The sequence below is a fragment of the Nannospalax galili genome, unplaced genomic scaffold (genome assembly GCF_000622305.1).
Source record: "Nannospalax galili isolate Female #2095 unplaced genomic scaffold, S.galili_v1.0 scaffold664, whole genome shotgun sequence".
Taxonomy (NCBI): Eukaryota; Metazoa; Chordata; class Mammalia; order Rodentia; family Spalacidae; genus Nannospalax; species Nannospalax galili.
In genome coordinates this window covers 6,074,629-6,095,578 of record NW_008354274.1, presented here as the reverse complement: position 1 = coordinate 6,095,578, position 20,950 = coordinate 6,074,629, and the positions used below count along the sequence as shown (strand labels likewise).

Sequence of the window (20,950 nt, the reverse complement as noted above, 5' to 3'; positions counted from 1 at the left end):
CTTTCACAAGGCTTAGCTGAGTGTGGTCTTGCCCTGCAGGTGCTCTCTCCATTGTTAAAGTGCAAATCTCTAGGCTTCTCCTTAATTAATTTAATGTCTTTATCAAAGGGATCCCCTTCAGCACTTGCCTTGGCTCCAACATTAATCTTCCTAGTGTTCTTTTTCAATCTAAACTGTATATTCTGCATTTCTTTCTGCCCCATTTGCTCTTTTTCACTGTAGATCTGCATAATATTCACCATTAATAGCCACACTACCATTTCATTGTTAGGCTGCCTTGAAATAGCCTCAGCCAAAGAAATTAGTTCATTGCCTCAGGAAAGTTTTTTGGCTGTGAGGAGACTCCAGCCAGACTCTTTGCCAAATATCCCAATTGCTGCTTAAGTCCTTAGTCTCTCTGGAACTACACTGTTCTCAGCACTACTTACTTCCAGGAGCTTACTAGAATGATCTGTTAAGTACTGCTTACAGCAATAACTGCTTTTCTAGCCCAAACTTTCAAAGTCTTCCAATTCCTCCAAAACCCCACATCATCAGGTTCTTCACAAACACCACTCCTGATAACAATTTCTATTCTAGTTTGCTTTTTTTTTTTTTTTTTTTTTTTTTTTGTCTTTTTGAGTCAGGGTCTCCCTGTAGCCCCAGCTGCCCTGGATTCACTATGGAGACCAGGCTGGCCTCAAACTCACAGAGATCTGCCTGCCTCTGCCTCCCGGGTGCTGGGATTAAAGGCGTGAGCCACCACACCTGGGTCTAGTTTGTTTTTAATTGCTGTGACAAAGCACTATGACCAATACCAACTTGGGGATGAAAGATTTATTTGGTTCACATCTCCCAGGTCACAGTTTATCATTGAGGGAGCCCAAGGTCAGAACTTGGGGCAGGAAATTGGAGGCAGGAGGTGAAGGATAGGCCAAGGAAGAATGCTGCTTACAGGCTTGGTTCCTTGGCCTATGCTCAACCTGCTTTCTTATACAATACAGGACCACCTGCCTAAGGGTGGCACCACCCACAATCAGTTGGGCCCTCCTCCATCACTTGACAGTCAAGAAAATGCCTCACAGATATGGCCAAAGGCCAGTCCAAAGGAGAAAATCCCCCAACTGAGGTTCCCTCAAACCAGGTGTGTTAAGTTGACAAATAAAGCTATCCAGCACATGCAGTTTCAGAGAGTACAGTGTTTTTACAGCACTGGGGAATTTACAAGTAGCCAGGTAGCACATCCAGGTAATACCTCCCACACAGCTATACTTGCATCTCCATGGACTCCATTGTTTTCTGCAGTTCTGAGAAACTTGTTTTTTCCTACTGAAAATTTCATTAACTAAAAACCTCTTTGTTAACTGACCTTCCCTGGTCTGGTGTAACTATGGTGATCTGATGTAACTATGGTTATTGGCTTTGCCCTTGGCATGATGTAATTGTGGTTTTAAACTTTATAAACCCTGCCCTGCTTCTCTGCCAGGTTGGGAGCTCATTTAGGCATTAGCCACCTCATCTGCAAAGGTGATGGAAGAACATTTCAACAAAGGCTAATTTAAAACATAAAACAAAAACTATGTATAAAACAAGGGCAAAGGACAATTAAGAATTTAGGTAAAATACCTAATCAACAAGGGACTGGAGAGATGGCTCTGTGCTTAGGAGCACTTGTTGCACTTCCAAAGGACCTGAGTTAAATTCCTAGCACTCACGTCAGGCAGCTCACAATTACCTGTAACTCTAACCACAGGAAATCCAAAACACTCTTCTGGGCTCCACAGCAGTTTGGGCACTAGTTGACACAGAGAACTCCACTCAGAAACTGCAAGAAATTAGATGCCTCACAGAATAAGCCACCTGTCACTGGGACTAGGTTTGGATTGATTTTGGTGAAGACACCTCTGCATGAATATTACCTTATGAGCAAGCCTCTTGCTGACATCCCTTCCCCAGCATGCATTCACTGACCTGGCACACTCCAAAGTGAGGCTTTGCCTATGCTCCATGGCTCAAATCCATGCTCCAGCCTGATGATCAACTCAGGTTTCGTCATGCAGTGTCCTGTAAACAGAAAATGATGTAAGACTGTGCCCAAGTGGTAAGTCTGATTTGAAATGCTGTGCTATGATGGGTAAACTAGAAACTTGAAAAAAATTATTATCATTATTATTATGTATGTGAGTCTGTGCACACACACATAATATGTTTGTGCCACCACAAGGTACATAGAGGTCACAGAACAATTTTAGAGAGTCAGTCCTCTTCTTCCCCCTTAATTTGGAATCTGCGGACTGAACCCAGGCCACCAATCTTTGACTTGCTGAAACATATCCTGGCTCCCTAAATAGAAACTTTTGTTACAGACTCATTGCACTCACATCTTTCATTGACTGGAATTGACCCTCAAATGGCAATAAACTCCATGACGAATAATCTATGATAATGATGCTATGAGAACTAAAGAAATAAAGAAGACAAGGAGAGGGAAAAATACAATAAAAGAGGAAGACACATGGGCTATCAGGACCAAATAACCAGAGAGTGCTTAAAAGGTGAGGAACGGCCAGGCGTGGTGGCGCACGCCTTTAATCCCAGCACTCGGGAGACAGAGGCAGCATCTCTGTGAATTCAAGGCCAGCCTGGTCTACATAGTGAGTTCCAGGACAGCTGGGACTACAGGGAGACCCTGTCACAAAAAGACAAAAAAAAAAAGTGAGGAAGGAATTTTGCAAAGCTCGAAATTACTTAAATAAAAAGTGAAAGGGGTGGGGGTATAAAAAGGAAAAGATTCCACCAGCTGAACTGATGAGATAGAGGAAAAATTTTTTTTGAGCAAAGAGATGGTTATTTTTAAATACCCAGGCTCATTAAAACATTGAAAAAAGAGCAGAGTTCATACCTCTAGTATCTACTAAAAAGCCAGAGTGCAGGAACATGTCTTCAGTCTCAACACTCCCACAGAGAAAGAGGAGGCAGAAACAAGAAAGACCAGAAGACATCAGGCCAATTACAAGGGAAGATTTGCACAGCCACAAAAAAACAAGATAAACCAATTACTGGATAAAGTGGAAGGCAATGACCAGGTCTTACAACAGTCCTCTGAGTTCCACATATATGCAACAGCATCCCCACCACCACATAACACATACTGATAACATTTTTAAAAAGAAAGCAAAAATGCTTAACAAAGTAGACACAAAAGTGTACCTTCACACAATACAAATTATATACAATAAACGCACAGTTTATCACTTAGTGAATGGGGAAAACATAGAATTACTTCAGCAAAGATGGAAACAAGAGCAGGATGCACTGGTTCATACTCTTTCTCAGGACACTATTGGAAGTCTGTGTATCATTCCATAGACAGGAGCTAAGGGAAGGAAACAAAGGACATCCAAAGCAGGAAGGGGAGTGTGAAACCGTCCTTATTTGTAGGACAAGTGATGCAACACAGAAAATCTTATATGTCTCCACAAAAAGGAGAATGGATGAAATAACTCCTTACAGAATACAAAGTCAAAAAAACCAAAAATATGCACTTTATTGGAAATCAAGAACAGACTTGTTGAGATATTCAGAATGTACTCCCATTCAAAACAGTTCCTAAAAGCATTTATAAAATTTTTAAAGGCTCAATAATTTTATTACTTATTTGCTTTTCATAATTTCATTAAGTTTATTTTATGGTATCAGGAATTGAATTTAGAGATTTGCACGTTAGCCAGGACCTTAGAAACTGAGACAAATCCTCAGTCCTGTTTTATAATTTATTAACCAAGGAGTTTGGATATTCCAAAACACTGAGAACTTAAGGAAGATATGCTTCCCCAAAACTAGAAAGACTCCAGGTTCTAACATGCCAAGAGAGGAGAACTGTGAGGATTTTGAGGCCTCAAACTATGAAAGAGAGCTCAAGACAACCCGGGACTGCAGTGAACGCTGTCTCAGAAATCCAAGAACCAAGCTGCCTCTGCTCTACTACATAACAGCATTGCATGTTCATGCAATCAACCCTAATGAAACTCAGTGTTTGGGGAAAAAAGTCCAAAGCCACACTAAAAAGGCAAGAAAGCAGGAGACTTGCTGGGAAGAAGAAAGTATTCAGTGGGGTTTGGAGGCAGATGAGAGGGTGATGGTGCATAAAAATGAAGAAAACACATTATATACATGTGTAAAACTGTCAAAGAATAAAAATTAATTAATCAAAATATTTGTTAAAGCAGGAAAACTGTTAACAGGTTAGAAGAAACAGTAGTGTTGAATACCCATCCTTCTTAGTGATTTACAGACCCAAAATGAATCCACACACATTCGGTGTTACACTGTGGATTTAAGATGCTCTAGAGACCAGGTGCTCAGTCTTGGTCATCAGTCTCTGATACTATTAGCAGGTAGAACTCAGTGAAGGAAATGACGTCATGACGACTACCCAAGTCGGAATGTTGGGACGTCAGCTCCTCTGTTTGCTTTCTGCCAGCAGTGAGGGGAGGAGCACACTCTGCCAGTGCTCCCTGCCATGATGCCCTTCCTCACTATCAGACCAAAGTGAGGCCAAGGAACCATGGGCCGAACATGAGCCAGCATACATTTTCTCTTTTTAAGTGTCTCTCAGTCATCTGACTTTAAGCACAGTCTTCAATTCAAGACTTTACATTCTGCAGGGGACTTCTTTTTTTATTTTTTAAAAAGTTTACTTTTATTCTGTGTATGAATGTTTGCCTGCATGTACTAAGTGCACATGGAATGCCCACAGAAGCCAGAAGAGTGTGTCATATCCCATGAACCTGGAGTTATGGACAGTTGTTAGCTGTATTATGGGTGCTGGGAATCAAAGTTGGGTCCTCTGCAATAACAGCCAGCACTCTTAACCACTGAGCTATCTCTCCAGACCCTGGAGGAAGTACTCATCTTTAAATCATTCAGAGAAACATGGTACATGGAGGCTGACAAAAGGTCTTAAGATCCCACTCTCCAAACTCATAAAGAAATCAACTAAAATGGATGCAGACCTGAGCGTGCTGCATACACCTCGAATCCCAACACTCAGGATGTACAGCCAAGAGAAGCAGTAGTTCAGGACCATTCTTAGTCATGAAGAATTCAGGACAGCTTGTAAAACAACATTAAAAGATTCATAAAGATCTCAAGGAAAACCGCATAAAGATGAAAAAACACAAAAATAGACCAAATATGGTAAGGTAAGACCTGTAAGCAGGAGGCCTCCTGGGGTGTGGAGTTAGCACATGTGGAAAATGAGGGTGATAGAGTTTGGATGTCGCTAAAGACACAGAAACAGACCAAAAATCTGTAGTCAGGAGTCCAAGAAACTCATAAGTATCTGTACAGAAAAAAATGCAATCAATAGAATAATTAAACTGAATGATGAAAAAAGTCATATTTATTCACCGAGACCAATTTCTGAATATTAAGAGCCTCAAGTACTTAAACAGGGGAAAGCTAACACATTCAGTATTAATGTTAAATAACAGAAAAGCAAATGAAGTGATTGAATCTGCTTACACCGCCTCAACAGCCATTTCCCAAATATGACACACAAGCAGCTCTTAAATATAATAATGGTTGCTTGCCACCATCATCATCAGGGAATGGTCAATCAAAATCACAAGGATGGATCACTGCATGGAGGTCCGAATGGTTCTGACCCATGACACCAAATGACAAACATTGAAAAGTCTCATAAGCTGGTGATAGGAACATAAATGCTCACAGCTGCTGTGAAATAGAGTGCAAGACTCTCTCCAAAAACCAGATATTAAGCCAGGAGTGGGGCACACACCTGCACATTCAACACTCAGCAGGTGAAGGCAGGAGGATTGGCAGTTCAAGGCAGGCCTTGAGATTTGGCAAGTTTGAGGCCAGCCTAGGCAATGCCAGACCCTGTATCAAACAAAAAGCTAATAAAATATAAACACAGAATGACTGAATGACACTGCCGCCCACATATATCCAAATAATATATCCAAATAAATAGAACCAGTATGTCCAGAGAAATCTGCAGTCCTGTCACTGTAGCAGTGTACACAAAACCAAGACACAGATCAAGGTACGTGTTCATCAATGGAGGAATACATAAATAACACAGGACTGCCCAGCAGCATACGCCTTTAATCCCAGCACTTGGGAGGCAGAGGCAGGTGGATCTCTGTGAGTTTGAGGCCAGCCTGATCTACATAGGGAGTTCCAGGTCAGCTGGGACTACAGGGAGACTCTGTCTCAAAAAGACAAAAAAAAAGGGCACAGGACTAAAATGAATTATAAAGATGTATGAAACTATCAGCAAAAATCCAAATTATTTGAAAAATGTGGCTGAATATAATTTACCCATTAAAAATAAAACAAAAAAGTCTCCCACCACAAAAGGACAGAAATAGAGAACTTTTCTTGAGGTTGGAATGTAACTATTTGCACTGAGTTAGAAATGACTGTCACTACTTTAAAACAGAGCCATTGTGGTGACATGAAGGTAAACATGGCACATAAACATGGCAGTGAAATAAACAGATACAGCAAGTTCTTAGGTCTATGATAATGGTACCCAGTCATTAACACTCCCTCAGAAGACTGTCATGAACCACTCAATAGAGATTCCAATGCAGGCCCCTTCTGCCCAGGTGTCTGTGCCACAGAGGCGAAAAATGACTAGAGTTTCGGTTTTCAGTGGTCCAGCTGTCTAAGAGTCTCATGTGCTCTCTAAATACCCCAAGTACACATTGAGTCACCAAGCTCCATAACACGGAGTTACTCTTTTGGAATTTGACTTCCTCCATAATGGTGAAAAGATGATTTCTTATATGTCTTCCCAGAAAAGGTACAAGATAAATGAAACCTGTCAGGTATAAAAAGCAAAATCTTTCACAATTTCATTATACTTTCAAATTCAAAGTGACCTCAGGGACATAGAGAAAACTGTGGTTACCAAAGTGGAGAAAAAGTACAGAGCACGGAGGGAAGAAGAGGGGATGATTAGCATTTATTCAGTACATTGGAAGGGACACAGAGCTTCTTACATTCTATAGTGCAGCAGTAAAAATATGGTTGACAAAAATTAAATAAATACTTCAAAATAGCTATCAAAGAGAATTTTCATGTTCCCAACAAAACCAAAGGGATAGTCATGTCAACTGGCATCATCTGATGACTGCACATTATCTGAATATATCACACAGCCATACTGCTCTCCATTCATATATGACATTAGTATGTGTCAACTAAAATGTTTAACATTTGGGCATTAAAAGCTAGCACTGATCTCTAGAGATATCAACCAGGAAGGATGTAAGTGCTACTGAGAGTTACAGGGCATCAGACTCACCCAAGAACACCAGGATGCTGTAGTTCTCCAGCATCACATCCCTGTAGAGGGTCCTCTGAGCAGCATCCAGCTCCTGCCACTCCTGCCAGGTGAAGTCCACAGCTACATCCTCAAATGACACCAGCCCCTGTAATGGCACAGTTCTCATCAACCCAAGGCCTCAGCATCTGGAACAATGAAAGTTCACCTTTCTAAGTGTGTGTGTCTTAGCAGTGTCATAGAGAAGCTGGAGCCTGGCTTGTATTCTGTACCATGGGACAAATAAAAACCAGTGCAAACATCTTCTCTCTGGTTAGTGCTGGGAGGCAGGAAAACTCGAGTAAAGTGATCTCCAAAGAATTACAATACAAACAAAATTTATAATAACTAAATGTGTTTGTGAGGTTTGCTTTATTAAGAGGGCATCTGTAAATGCATCATATGAAGGCAAGATTAAGCTGCTGCCACATGAGTAACAAAATGAAAAGGCAGATGTTACAGCTGTGGCCTAACACTGTGCTACAGAGTAGACCCCAAAGATGCAAGGGAGGCACTAATTCCCTAGAGAGAATGTCCATCAAGCTTTGCCAACTGCTATCACTGCTGATAGTTCAGTTCACTTTCCCTCAAGGGTAACAGAGCAACCATCAGCTTCTTCTGGTGGCCTGACTGAGAGCTCAGCTCTTCCTGAGCCCACTGCACTGTTCATACCCGACATCGCCAGGTCGGCCACTTCCTCCAGGAAGGGCTTTGTCCACTCATAAAGTGCCTCAGCTTTAATTTAGTCGACTTGTGGGAATAATCACTAAACTCCCAAACTCTGGAACAAAAAGATCTGGCACATGTAAATCTCCTTGGGGAAAAGGACAGAGAGAGTGAGCGAGCGAGAGAAAGAGAGAGAGAGAGAGAGAGAGAGAGAGAGGAGAGAGAGAGAGAGAAACTTTCCAGTGGGCATGTGACACTCCTGTGGGCTAAAACCTAGCAGAAATGTAGAGGATAAGAGCAGATCCCTGTCTACTGCTCAATATTTACTACCTTCTTCCTGTGGCTATTTCACAACTGAGATTCCAACAAATTTTCACCAGGGATTGGATGCAGTAAACAGCAGACCTCCTCCAGTCTCAGCAAAACTGTGAGATTGGCCTGTCACGACAATGTCAGATTACAAGTGTCAGAGAGGATAGGGCCTGGCAAAAAGGGAACTCTGGTGCTCTTTTGTTTTGTAAAACGATTATAACCATTTTAGAAATATGCTAGTCCTTCAAAAACTTCAACACAGAACGATCATGTGATCGTACCAGCAATCACCATCGGATAGTAAGAATCCAAAGGAGCAGCATCAGAGTGACAAAAGAATGGCTTCACCCATCAAAGTATTCAATCTCAGCCATGATACGGATATAGTGAAGTGTCTCCTAGAGCAAGGATGGCAGGACACCCCTCCCAGATACAGGGCATCTAGCTGCTTCGCAGAGCGCTCCGCAACCACAACCGGCATGAGGCTGCTGTAGAGAAAAGAGGACCCAAGGAATGGTGTTCACTAGACACTCAAAGAGATCAGAACACATATTTAAAAAGTCACAATGAAACACTATTATGCACCATCAATACATAGTAATAAGAACTTTAAGAAAGAAGGCCCAGCACTTGGCTTCGCACAGGGCGGAGCGCCTGCCTTTCATGAACCAGTACTTAGATTCCATCCCAAGTGACAGAAAGATAAGAAAATGTCTCAGAGAGGGGAAGTGTCTAATCCAGGTCTCCCAAGGACTCCAGGGTCTTAAGGAAAGGCCTCATTGGAAAGTGGTGTTGGGAGACCCACCAGACACTAGGCAAAGATAAGCCAGTGACAGCGAAGGAAAAGTGGGGATGCAGCACTCAGACTTGGATTTCCACAGTCGGTCATACTATATTTAGAAATATTATCACTAGATTTTGACAGACAGGCAGAGAGACAAGCCAAAGGTGCAGGCTGCAGTGGGGGCGGGGAGGACGGGGACCAAGGATCCAGGAAAACCCTGAAGGAGCTGGGTGCATGAGATGAGCACCGGCCACCGCCAGGCTGTACCGGGCTCAAGTCCCTGTGCAAGGACCAACAGGACGCCCGGGCTACTGGGAGCCGGCTCAGCCCCGCCACAGCCGCAGCTGGGGACTCTGCGGGGAAGATGGGGAGCCGCGTCCGCCAGCTCCCGGTGCACAGCTTCCCTCCCCGCTTGGGACGCCGCGCTCACCATTTCGGGATTGCTGGTGAGCAGCGCTGCGCCTTGGGGCAGCGGCCGCAGCCGGTCACAGGGCGATGGAGTTAGACGCAGGATCCCGAAATGCCAGACCAGAAAACTGTGACAGATCCAGAAGCGCCGACAGCTATGGGCGTAGAAAGGAAGGCCCGCCCCCGCTCATCATTGGTGGGTCTAGCACAACTGTGACTCGGATTGGACAGTGCTTCAGCTCCACCCTGAGTGACAGCTTCTGCACCATCAGGAGGGCAAGGGAAGGCAGAAGGGGATGTGAAGCAGGGCTTCCTGTGAGAGACACTAGTTCCTATTTACCATTGGCATTTAACCTTAAATGAAAGGCTATATCCGCTTATGAATTATGTATGAAGATACACATTATTCACAGATTCACATAATATAGCCACTTCGTTAAGTTTTTCAGTAAATATTCGCACCCTGCTGTTTTGAGTAGAGAGCCTGAACTTTGAAAAGGGAATCGATCCCTAGCCGGAGGGCAGCAGGACCCCAGAAATGCTCAAGAAGCACGGCATTTTATTCAGGTTGCAGCCCCGTCCAGCCCGCTCAAACCTCGAAGTCCGGACCTGGAAGGGAGGAAGCCTTATTCATCTTTAGGAATTGGTGTACAGTGGAAAGGACACACACTGACTGGTTAACAGCAAAAGTTTTAAAACTATGTAGATTATTTTAAGTTATTTCTTAGAAAAGAGAAAAAAAAAGTTTTAAAAATCTTGTCTACAAGGTCCCTGCAAAATTCCTTGTCTGAGCAAAACAGAAAGAGGAAGTTTGTGTCAAAAGGGGATGGGGCGGGGGGGGGGGGGTGTGTGTGTAAAACCACACACTGACACTGGGCAATCCGTCAGCAATACCTCCCAGATAGAGACACGTTAAAAGAGAGAGAGAAAAAACAAAGATTAAAATCCTTGTTTCCCTTGACTTTTCCATCCGGCTCTACATCATTAGGATTTGTTCAGCAAACAAACTGTGAGTGGAACTATTTATTTGTATTTGGTTTTTTACTCTGAAGGTGACAGGTTTCATTCGGACATTCTCGTACATAGGTGTTACTAAACTTCATCTTCACTTGCTCCCTCACTGCTTCAGACCCTCTGCCCCTCTAGAGCTGGTTCCCTGTCTTCTCCTGATAGTGCTCACCCAGGTTTCATGCCATATGTATTCCAAGAACTGTAAATTTATTTATTTTGTAAAGAATTGACATTTAAAAACTCAAAACAAATACTTGAACTTGATCATAACAACCGTATTTTTAAAAATATATTTCCAATTCTTATTGTAAGAACAATTAAAAATCATGTATAATGTAACCCACATGCTAATTATTTCCATTCTTTTTGGGTTTTGTAAGGTATGTTTTACTTCCAGCACAGATAAAAAGACTGTGATTGAATAATTTTTCTGTGAAAGCAGGTAATTCAATGCACATATGTCAGCTTAAAATGCATTGGTTTTCAAACTTCATCTTTGTTGAACAACTTCCCAGTGGTTTCTTAAACAGTTTTTGAACTTTCCTGAACAAATGTCTATTGACCCCAGATTGGGTAAAAACAAGAGACCAGAGAAACAACTTTACTTAAGCATAGCATGTTGTGTCAACGAGGTTACATTTTATTTCTTTATGTACATGTGGGTGTGGGTGTCTGCATGCACAACATGGCATGTGTTGAAATCAGAGGACAATTTAAAGGATATTGTGGCTTCCAGAGATCAGACTCAGGTCATCAGGCTTGGCAGATCCCTGGAGCATGATGTTGCATGGAGATATGTGTCACCCATCACATTTTAATTTTCAATACTGTTATGAGAGGACTCAAAGGGAAAGCTGAGGAAGAAAGGTCAGAAACATAGAAGTTAAGAGCAGAGACTCCAATGCCTATGTGGTGGACCATCTCCTCCAAATATAAGACATTCCTCTTAGACTAGGTGACACCTAAGTAAGTGAGGGTGACACTCAAGAAATCAAAGGGGCAGGACTGAGTAGCAGGACATCAGGCTATGACAGAATCTCTCTTTCTGAGGAGACCCACAGGGGTAGAAACTGCTTGACTCTCCTAGCCCACCAGGCTCTGCCATGACCAGAGGTTCTGCAGGCTTTGTCACCAGCTGACAAGCCAAGATGGATCTCAAAGGAGCCTCCACTGCAGGTGTTGTCCATGTGCTCTTAGCAGCGGGGTCACAAGTCCTTTCCTGAAGGGAAATGGGAGTGGCATGCTCTGTGCCACCCGCTCCGTGCACTGTTTCACATCTTGTTTTGCTTTGTTTGGGATGGGGGTTGTGTTAGTTTGTTGAGATGGGTATTTGGTTGCTTATTGCTTTGTGGTGCTAGGAATTCAATGAAGAGCCTTATTGCATGTTCAGCAAGTGTTCGCTATAGAGCTACAGTCCAGTCTCCATGCTTTTCTACTGAGACAAGGTATCTCCATGTAGTTCAACATGGCATTGGAATCCTAATCCTTCTGCTGCTGCCTCTCAAGTGCTTGGATGACAGGAGTGCACCACCGAAGCCAGCTTTATACTGAGAATTTATTGTGTACTGAGAGGCACTAATACATTTTGACCCTCACAACTACCTCATGAAGCACAGGATTTATGCCATTTTATACATGAAGAAACTACAGTTTACAGGGGGGAAATTCTTTGTCCATGAAGATACAGGTCATAAATGGGAGAACTAGAATTCAAATACAAACAATTAAAATTGAAGCAGGCCCTCTGCATGCTATGGGCATATTCTACCGCTGACCACTTTAGCCTCTGAAAATTTTTATCAGTATCCCAAAGTGACAAACATCTTTCAGTAATTTATTTTCTTGATGTATTGTACTTTATAAAAAGGTCCTAGCACCGGGCCTTGGATATTGTGTTCAATAAATTTTGATCAATGAGTGTGATGGCTCATAACTATCATCCCAGCACTGCAAAGCCTGAAATCCTAGCTTTCAGAAGGCTGAGGAGTTTGAACTCAACCTGTGTTATTTAGTGAATTCAAGGCCAGTCTAAGGTATGTAGTCAGACCATCTCTCAAAAATAAATAAATAAATAAATAAATAAAAATAGCCCCAGTACATTTTGGGAGAAAGGGTATTCAGATCTGAGAACCTGCAAATCTTAGCCTTCCAGAGAGGGAGTTCTTGCCTTGAGTTTTAGCAAAAGTTGGAGTGTTTAATCCTCCATTTTAGTAGAATGGGGCAGAAGACAAGGTGCAGTTTACTAACCTGGGGCTCATACAGGGTTTAGAGGCAGGACTGGTTTATTTAATTTGCAGTACTTTCTTCACAAATTAAATTTTCCAGGAGCTGGATAGAAGGCTCAGCAGTTAAGAGCACTGGCTGTTCTTCCATAGGACCCTGTTGGATTCCCAACACCCACACGGCAGCTAACAGCTTCCAGGAGGGCCACTGCACTTGTATCCACAGTCAGCTGGGTGTAGGAGTGAAAGGACTTGGCAACTGAGAGAGGAGCTGAAGAGCCAAGATAGCAATGGTGGCACCTCTCATAAAAATGTCATTGTGGGCAAGATGTCTTATTGCTAACTCTCCCTGGCCAGGGAGGAAGGTATGAGGGCTGAAATTGCCAAAGGGAGCCAACCAGAACCTTGATCATGAACAGCAACAACAAAACACACGATCCATCTGTCTCCCTGTGCAAAAGTGAAAGACGATTTTCTCCAATAGCGATGTCCCTCAAGCAAGAGGTTCAAGCCAAGTAGCTGTTGCCTTTGCTGCTCAGGAACCAAGGTGCTCTATCTTGAATACAAGTATAGGTATGTGGATGGAGCAACAGAGACAGGAAAATAGTAGGAACCTGTATAATCTAAATGGTGACCCCCCCCCCCCCGGGATCTGGGAATTGTGCTCTCCTCCACTGAACTTGAGGTTGGGGTCTATCCCTTCCAGTGAACCAGGAACTGTGTTCCTGTCCAGTGTGCCTATAACTATGGTTGTCTCTTATGAACCTGGAGCTGTATAGTTAGTTCCGTCCCATCAGCCTGGAACTGTGATTGTCTCCCATGAGCTTAGAGTTATGTTCCCCTCTTCTGAGCTGGAGGTGTGCGTTTCCCATGAACCAGAGCTCCAGTCTTCTCCTATGAGCCTAGGACTGTCATTGTCTCCCACGAACCTGCAGCTGTGGTCTCTCCCCATGAGGGTGAATTGTGCTCCCTCTCCATGAAATTTGAGCTATGGCCCCCTCCTGAAGGCTTGAGATGTGGTCCCCTCCTGAAAGCCAGAGCTGTGGTCTCATCCCATGTATGTGGGGCTGTAGTCACTTTTTGTGATGGAGCTCTGGTCCCTTCCCATTAACCTTTAACTGTGGTCATCTCCCATGAAATTGTAGCAGAGGTCCCCTCCTGTGAGCTGGAGCTGTGGTCCCCTTCTGTGACTCTGGAGCTGTGGCCTCCTCCTGTTAATCAGGAACTGTGGTCCCTTCCTATCACTCTGGATCTGTAGTCTCCTCCTGTGAGCTGGAGCTGAGGTTCCCCTCCTGTGAACCTGGAGCTAGCTGTCCCCTACCGTAATCTAGAATTGTGGTCCACTCCAGTGAAACTGGAGCTGTGGTCCCCTCCCATAAGCCTGGAGTATGATTCCCTCTTGTGAACAGGAGCTGTAATTTGCTCTTATGAGCTGGAGATGTGGTGCCCCTACCCTCTCCCATGAGCAAGAGCTACGATCCTGCCCTAAGAGTTGGAGCAGTGGTCTCCTCCTGTAACTGGAGTCATCATCTCCTCCACTGTGGTTCCCTCCAGTGAGCCTGGAGCAGTGGTCCTGTCCTGGAAGTTAGAGTAGTGGCCCCCCACCCCCACCCCCCATGAGCCAGAGTTGTGATCGACTCCTGTAGACTGGAGCTTTGGTCCCCTGAGCCTGAAGCTTTGGACCCCTACCATGAGCCACAATTCCACATCCCTATGGTAGTGAACTGATGGTGGAGCAGAGTAAAGCATGGAGGACTTACTGGTGCTGGGCAGCAGTTTCAGTCTTCTCTGAGTGACTACAGCCCCCACAAGCCCCTCCCCTGAGGTCCCAAGCTCTGCATGGCAGAGGCTTTGCCTCTTATGCTGGGAACAAGTGAGGCTTCTGTGATTTTCAAATTCTGGTCTTGGGAGACATGATTCTCTGGAACATACACCTCCCCTAAGGCCCACCTGTGGTCCTTATTTCCACAAACAGTCCTGGGTATCTAGGCCTTGATGTTGACCCTCTCCCACACCAACAGATTTTCCATTATTTTTCTATTTCTCTTCTACAGACTCTGTATACCATCACCTATACCCTAATTGAAAACCATAGTCTGAAAAGTTAAAAAAAAAAATAGCTGGGTGTGGTGCCACACACCTTTAATTCCTACCCTTGGGAGGCAGAGGTGGGAAGATCTCTGTGAGATCAAGACCAGCCTGGTCTCAATAAGGGGTTCCAGGCCAACTGTGGCTATAGGGAAGCCCTGTTTCAAAAAAACAAATACAAACAATTAAAGAAGAAACAGAAAGCACTATAATAATTAAATTGATATGATTATAAAACTACAAAATGTGTAAATATCTTAGAATATATATTCAAAATTCTAAAAAATAAACACATTCAGCAAAGTGGATAGATATAAAATTAACATACAAAAATTGGCAACCTTCTATATACCAATAACAAACAGAAAAAGAAATCAGGAAAACAATCCCATTCACAATAGCCACAAAAAATAACATAAAATACTTGGGCAGAAACCTAACCAAGGAGGGAAAAGACCTCTCCAAAGAAAAATTTAACACACTGAAGACAAAAACGGAGGATGACAGTGCAGGGTACACATTCCATGCTTATGAATTGGGAGAATTAATCTTGTGAAAATGACTATCCTACAAAAAAATACTAATTCAAAGCAATCCAACTCAAAATTCCATTGCAGTTCTTCACAACCACAGAATAAAATTATCCAAAATTTTATATGGAGGCACAGAAGCCTGAGGACAGTCAAAGTAGTGCTGAGCAAAAAGAATACCTCAGAAGCTACCACACCCGAGTTCAAACTATGCTACGGAGATATGGGGGGAGGGGGGAAATCCAACAAACAACAGGGTATTGGCAGAAAAACAGACACATCAAACAATGAAGAAGAATTGAGAATACAGATTTAAGTTCACCAAATTACAGTGACCTGATTCTGACAAACATGTCAAAAATATATATTGGAAAAAAGCATCTTCAACAAATGTTGCTGGGAAAACTGAAATACAACATGCAGAAAAATGAAATTAGATCTTACTCACCTTGCACAAAACTCAATTCCAAATGAATCAAGGTCCTCAACACAATAAATAATGCCCTGAACTTGCTAGAGGAGAAATCAGGGAGTACACTTCAACTTATAGATACAGGTAAAGACTTTCGGAATAAGACTCCAGAGGCACAGGAAAGAAGAATAGAAATTGGAAAATGGGATCTTATGAAGCTAAGGCTCAAACCAGGGTCCTATGTACAGCAGCCCAAGTTCATTGAGCCATCTCTCCAGGGCCTGCAATGACTTTTAAAGTAGACAGAGACACAATAAAGAAACGGGCCCAGATTTCTTGATGAACATAGGTATAGAAATTCTTAGCAAAAGAGAAAATCAAGTGGAACAGAACATCAAAAGATCATAAACTGGAGCTAGGGAGCTGGCTCAGTGATTAAGAGCACTGGCTGCTCTTGCAGAAGACCAGGGTTCAGTTCCCAGGACCCACATGGCAGCTAACAACCATCTGTAACTCCAGTTCTTGAGGATCCAACACCCTCTTCTGCCATCCATGGGTACTGCACTCACATGGAAGAAATAGTCATTGCTAAATAGCCATAGTGAAGTGATTTACAGATTAGGTAAAATCCTCATAACATCACTGGTATTCTCCACATATATAGAAAAATGCTGTCTCAAACAATACCTTTCTTATATGTAATAATGTTACTTCTCTGAGAATTTCAGATGTCTATGTAATGTCTTGTGCTGGATAGCTCTAGTTGTCCACTTGACTGCCAGAGCCAGCCGGCCAAGACTAACAGCACCTGAAAGGGTGACTGAGGATGAAAGAAAAACAAAAGACAGAGAAAGATACTTGGGAGGACTGTCAGTAAGACTGCAGCCCCGGTTTATTTCAGCTCAGCCTTTTTATACAGTAGAACATCAGATAAGACACAGTTTGCTTAGCTCAATTAGCATCAGCAGCTCTTTTTTCCCACTTATATCTGAGGGTCAAGGAATGGTCAAATACTTGTTGTGAATTCCACCGTTTAACCATCTTCCCTAAATTATCAACACATTCTTCCTGACTTGGCAGAACAATTTGGTACTTGTGTGCAAAACACACAAACTCTTGAATCAAGGCGAGAGATGATAAATTAAACAAGCAAGCCTACCACAGCTCAATGTACTTAATGGCTGTGCTTATACTAATAGCTCCCAACACTTGACACACCTGGGTACAGGGAGTCTCAACTGGGGAATTACCTCCATTGGACTGATCTATGACCATAAGCCAGTAAGCAGCATTTCTCCATGGCCTGTGCTTCAGCTCCTGCCTCCAGGTTCCTGCCCTGAGTTCCTTGGGCTCCCTCAGTGATGAACTGTGACCAGGGAGATGTAACACAAATAAGTCCTTTCCTCCCCAAGTTGGTTTGATCTGTGTTTTTATCAAAGCAATTAAAAGTAGTTAGAAGATGTCTTAAACATCATGTGAAAGCACCAGAGACCCAAATGGTCAAAGCACCTTGATTGAAAAAATACAAACCCGTAGCTACTGTGATACCTGCCTTCAAAATTCACTTCAAAGTAATGATAACCCAAACAGTAGGGCAGTGGCGAGAAAGAGACAAACACCAATAGAGTAGAATGGACAACCCCAAATAAAACCACACATAGTCTGTGTTAACTGTGGATTTACAAAGTACTTCAAAGACCAGATGCTGAATGGAGTCTTCATCTTAGCAAGTGCAATGCAGTGAAGGAAATGAGATTACAGGGACATACTCAAGAGTGATGTAAGAATGTTGGCCCCCACGCCTTGCTTCCTGGCTGCAGTAAGGTAAGCAGCTTTGTTTTGTCATTAAGATCATCTTCATCACAGGACCAAAATAATATGGTCAAGCCATCATTTACTGAAAGGTTTGAAAACTATGAGCTATAAGAAGTCGTTCACCGTTTCAAGATGTTTCTCTCAGATAAGACACCAAAGTGATGGAAACATTCAGTCAACTGAGTATCAAAAAAAGTTTTAAGACTTTATATTCAGGAGCCAAGTTTTCATCTGTAAGTCATGTAGAGAAGCTTGGACACCCACAGGCTGAGCTAAGGCAATAGAACCTGTTCTCTAACTATGTGCAGAAGTCAACTAAAAATCAATTGATACTGAGCATGCTGCACATGCACGTAGTCCTAGACCTCAAGAGGTAGAGCAAAGAGGACCAGGAAGTCAAGGATATTCTCAACTACTAAAGGAATTCAAGGCCAGAATGTGAGATAGCATTTTAAAAAACCAAATGTTTTAGAAAAAATACCAAAACTGATCAAAGGTTTAAACATAAGACCTGAAAGGATGAAGCTCCTGGTATATACAGGAAATACCTCAGGACCATGAAGTATACAGAGTCTCTGGGTGTCTGCTAAAAGCATAGCCAACAGAAGCAAAATTCAACAAAAGGGATTATGTCAATCAAATCAACTGTACAGAAATCCAAGTAATCAATACAATAATCACCTGATGGAATAAGAAAACATTGGCAAACTCATCCAACACCAGATTAATTTCTGGACTATGTGATGGCCTCATACATCCAAACAGCACAAAAGCAAAAGACTTGTTTAAATGTAACTAAATGGCTTGAACAGACATTTTCAAACATGACATGCAAATAACTCATAAATATAGAAACAACAGCTTACAACCCTGTATGACCAAGAAAATGCAAAAACAAAACAAAACACCACACTGTCCATGGCACATCAGTTAGAATGTTTGCTGTCTAGGACATGAAATAACAAACACCGAAAAGTCTCATATACTGATGATAGGAATAAAAATGAAATGTTGCATCAGGTAAGATTACTGAATTCATTACAAGAGCAAAGACACTTGGCACTACATGTGCCATCATGCCATACAAGGAACACTGTGTAAACCATCTTGACCAAATGTATGTTTTCCATTACAGTGGCTTTACCATATATAAAATTTTCTGCTCTTATTGAAATACAATGTCTTATAGAAATTACTTTTAAAATAAAAACATATGCATATCAAAGACTTCCTATTAAATCTCATGATTAGTTCTCATTAAATATTTGATTTGAATAGCTCTTCCTCATACATTTATATATCATTTTTAAAAAATATTTTATTTATTTTTTATGTGTATGCGTGTATTGCCTGCATGTAGTAAGTGCACCCTTGTCCTGTAATGCCCACAGAGGACAGAAGAGGCTATCAGATCCCCTGGAACTGGAATTATGGAGAGTTGTTAGCTGCCATGTGGGTGTTGGGATTCGAACCCAGGTCTTCTGCAAGAACAGCCAGTGTTCTTAACCAGTGAGCCATCTCTCCAGCCCAACATTTATATATCATTTTTTCCATAACGTTTCTTGGGTAATAAAAAAAAATCAAATGCTCTGGAACAGACTCATAAATCTCCCTTCATCCATGGACAAGTTTAATACATATCTATGAATGTTTCAGCTCCCCCTCAAAAGCATAAGTGGGTTGACTTCTATATACCAGGAAACTGAGAAAACAGTAACATGACTAAGTGAGGAATACTTAGACAGACCTGGGAATGAACTCTACATGTGATGATGTGCTATATAATTGGAAAATGATTCTAAGCACCTGACATCATCTGGAGGGCAGAAAAATGACCATATATGATGGGTCCTGACTCCATCACTCAGACAGTACTTTATCTAGAAGACAGAAAAAAATCATGGCTTTATATGCTAATTCAAATATTTCCCCTGACTTTATCCCCTGGGAACACGGAAGAGATAGAAATTTCAAAGGCCATATTTCTGCATAACCCACAATAGTTTTTTTGACTGGGGTTGCTGATACCTGAACTTTTATTACCTAAGGCTAACAAGGAAAAATTCAGGAGTCCTCCAGCAGCCATGAAAGAAGTTTAGGAATTCCTGAACCTGCCATTCACTATTCAAGACATTAAATCTCCATAATCACCAGTTGCTCCTGGATGGAGTTTGCCAACTCGCTGAGTGTCTTAGCTTTAACTTAATCTATTTAAAGGAATACAGGCTGAACCCTAAGGGATCTGGGCCATGCAAATATTCCTGCATCCACAAAAAGCGAATGGATTTTTAGTGGGCATGTAAGACCTTCTTGGTCTAAAAAAATTTCAGACTTTATGGCAAGTCAAGGTAAAAAAAAACAAAAACAACAACAACAAAAAAAAACACAAGTTGCTGTTGCTTTTCAGAAGAACATGTGCATATACACCCTTCCAGTGTCTATGTGACAGTCTGGATGCTAACACATCAGCTTCAAGGATTGAATGCATCAAACAGCAGTCCTTCTGCAGTCTAAAGTATTGACCATGCCAAACAGCAACAGATTACAAATGTCAGAGGACATGGACATGATAAAAAGGGAACTATTCTGGTTCTTCACAAATTCAAACACAGAACTAACTTTTTATTCAACAATCAGAATGCTGAGCAAGTATAAAAGAAACATAAATCTTGAAAGTAAAAGTAATGGCTTCACACACATAGCCATAGTAAAATTATTCAGTAACTACCAAGATGAGGGTTTGACAGGACATTTGTCTCAGTTATGGGGTATTGAGCAGATCCCAAAATATCCAAACTTCAGTTAAAATTACTGTCAAGGAGAAGAGGACTCAGGGCTACTAGACACTGCAAAAAGATCAGAAACATGGCTGCTGTGGTTATAAGGAAAGAGGCAGTCTGACAGTTCTGACACCTGAAGCCAGGAAGAGCAGATAGTGAGATGAAGACCCATTGCTAAAAACATTTGTAAGGGGAAAGTTGAACACAAAGGGATTGAGACAAGGTCCAGGGAGGACAGGAGGGACACAAAGTTTGCTTGCATGGGCTCATGTGACTCTTTCAGCTTTCCTATAATGTATTGTTCTCAAATATAGAAATAAATTCTTCCAAATTCATTGTTCAAGGACTGAAACAAATAAAAGGATATATTTATCTGAATTATACCATAAGGAACATAATACAATATACTGAAGAAAAATAATGCTGATATTTGGAAACTTTAAAGGCACATGATATTTTAGGAAATTGTTGTCAGATATACAGAGGGCACTGGAGTTATTGGTTACAGTTCTGGATTTAAGACCCTGCTTCCCAGACATTTGTGAATCTCAGTGGAATACAGGTGAACTATAGGACAAAAATGTGG

General features: G+C 42.1%; 1 protein-coding gene across 1 annotated transcript in view; it reads right to left on the bottom strand.

The window, feature by feature from the left end:
* LOC103748702 (zinc finger protein 84) overlaps positions 1-20,950 on the bottom strand; it is an 86,149-nt gene that overhangs the window by 19,480 nt on the left and 45,719 nt on the right. Inside the window, 4 exon segments of the mRNA XM_029555141.1 lie at positions 1,951-2,043; positions 7,319-7,445; positions 8,694-8,802; positions 9,395-9,634. Coding sequence (XP_029411001.1) covers positions 1,951-2,043; positions 7,319-7,445; positions 8,694-8,802; positions 9,395-9,634 — 569 coding nt within the window.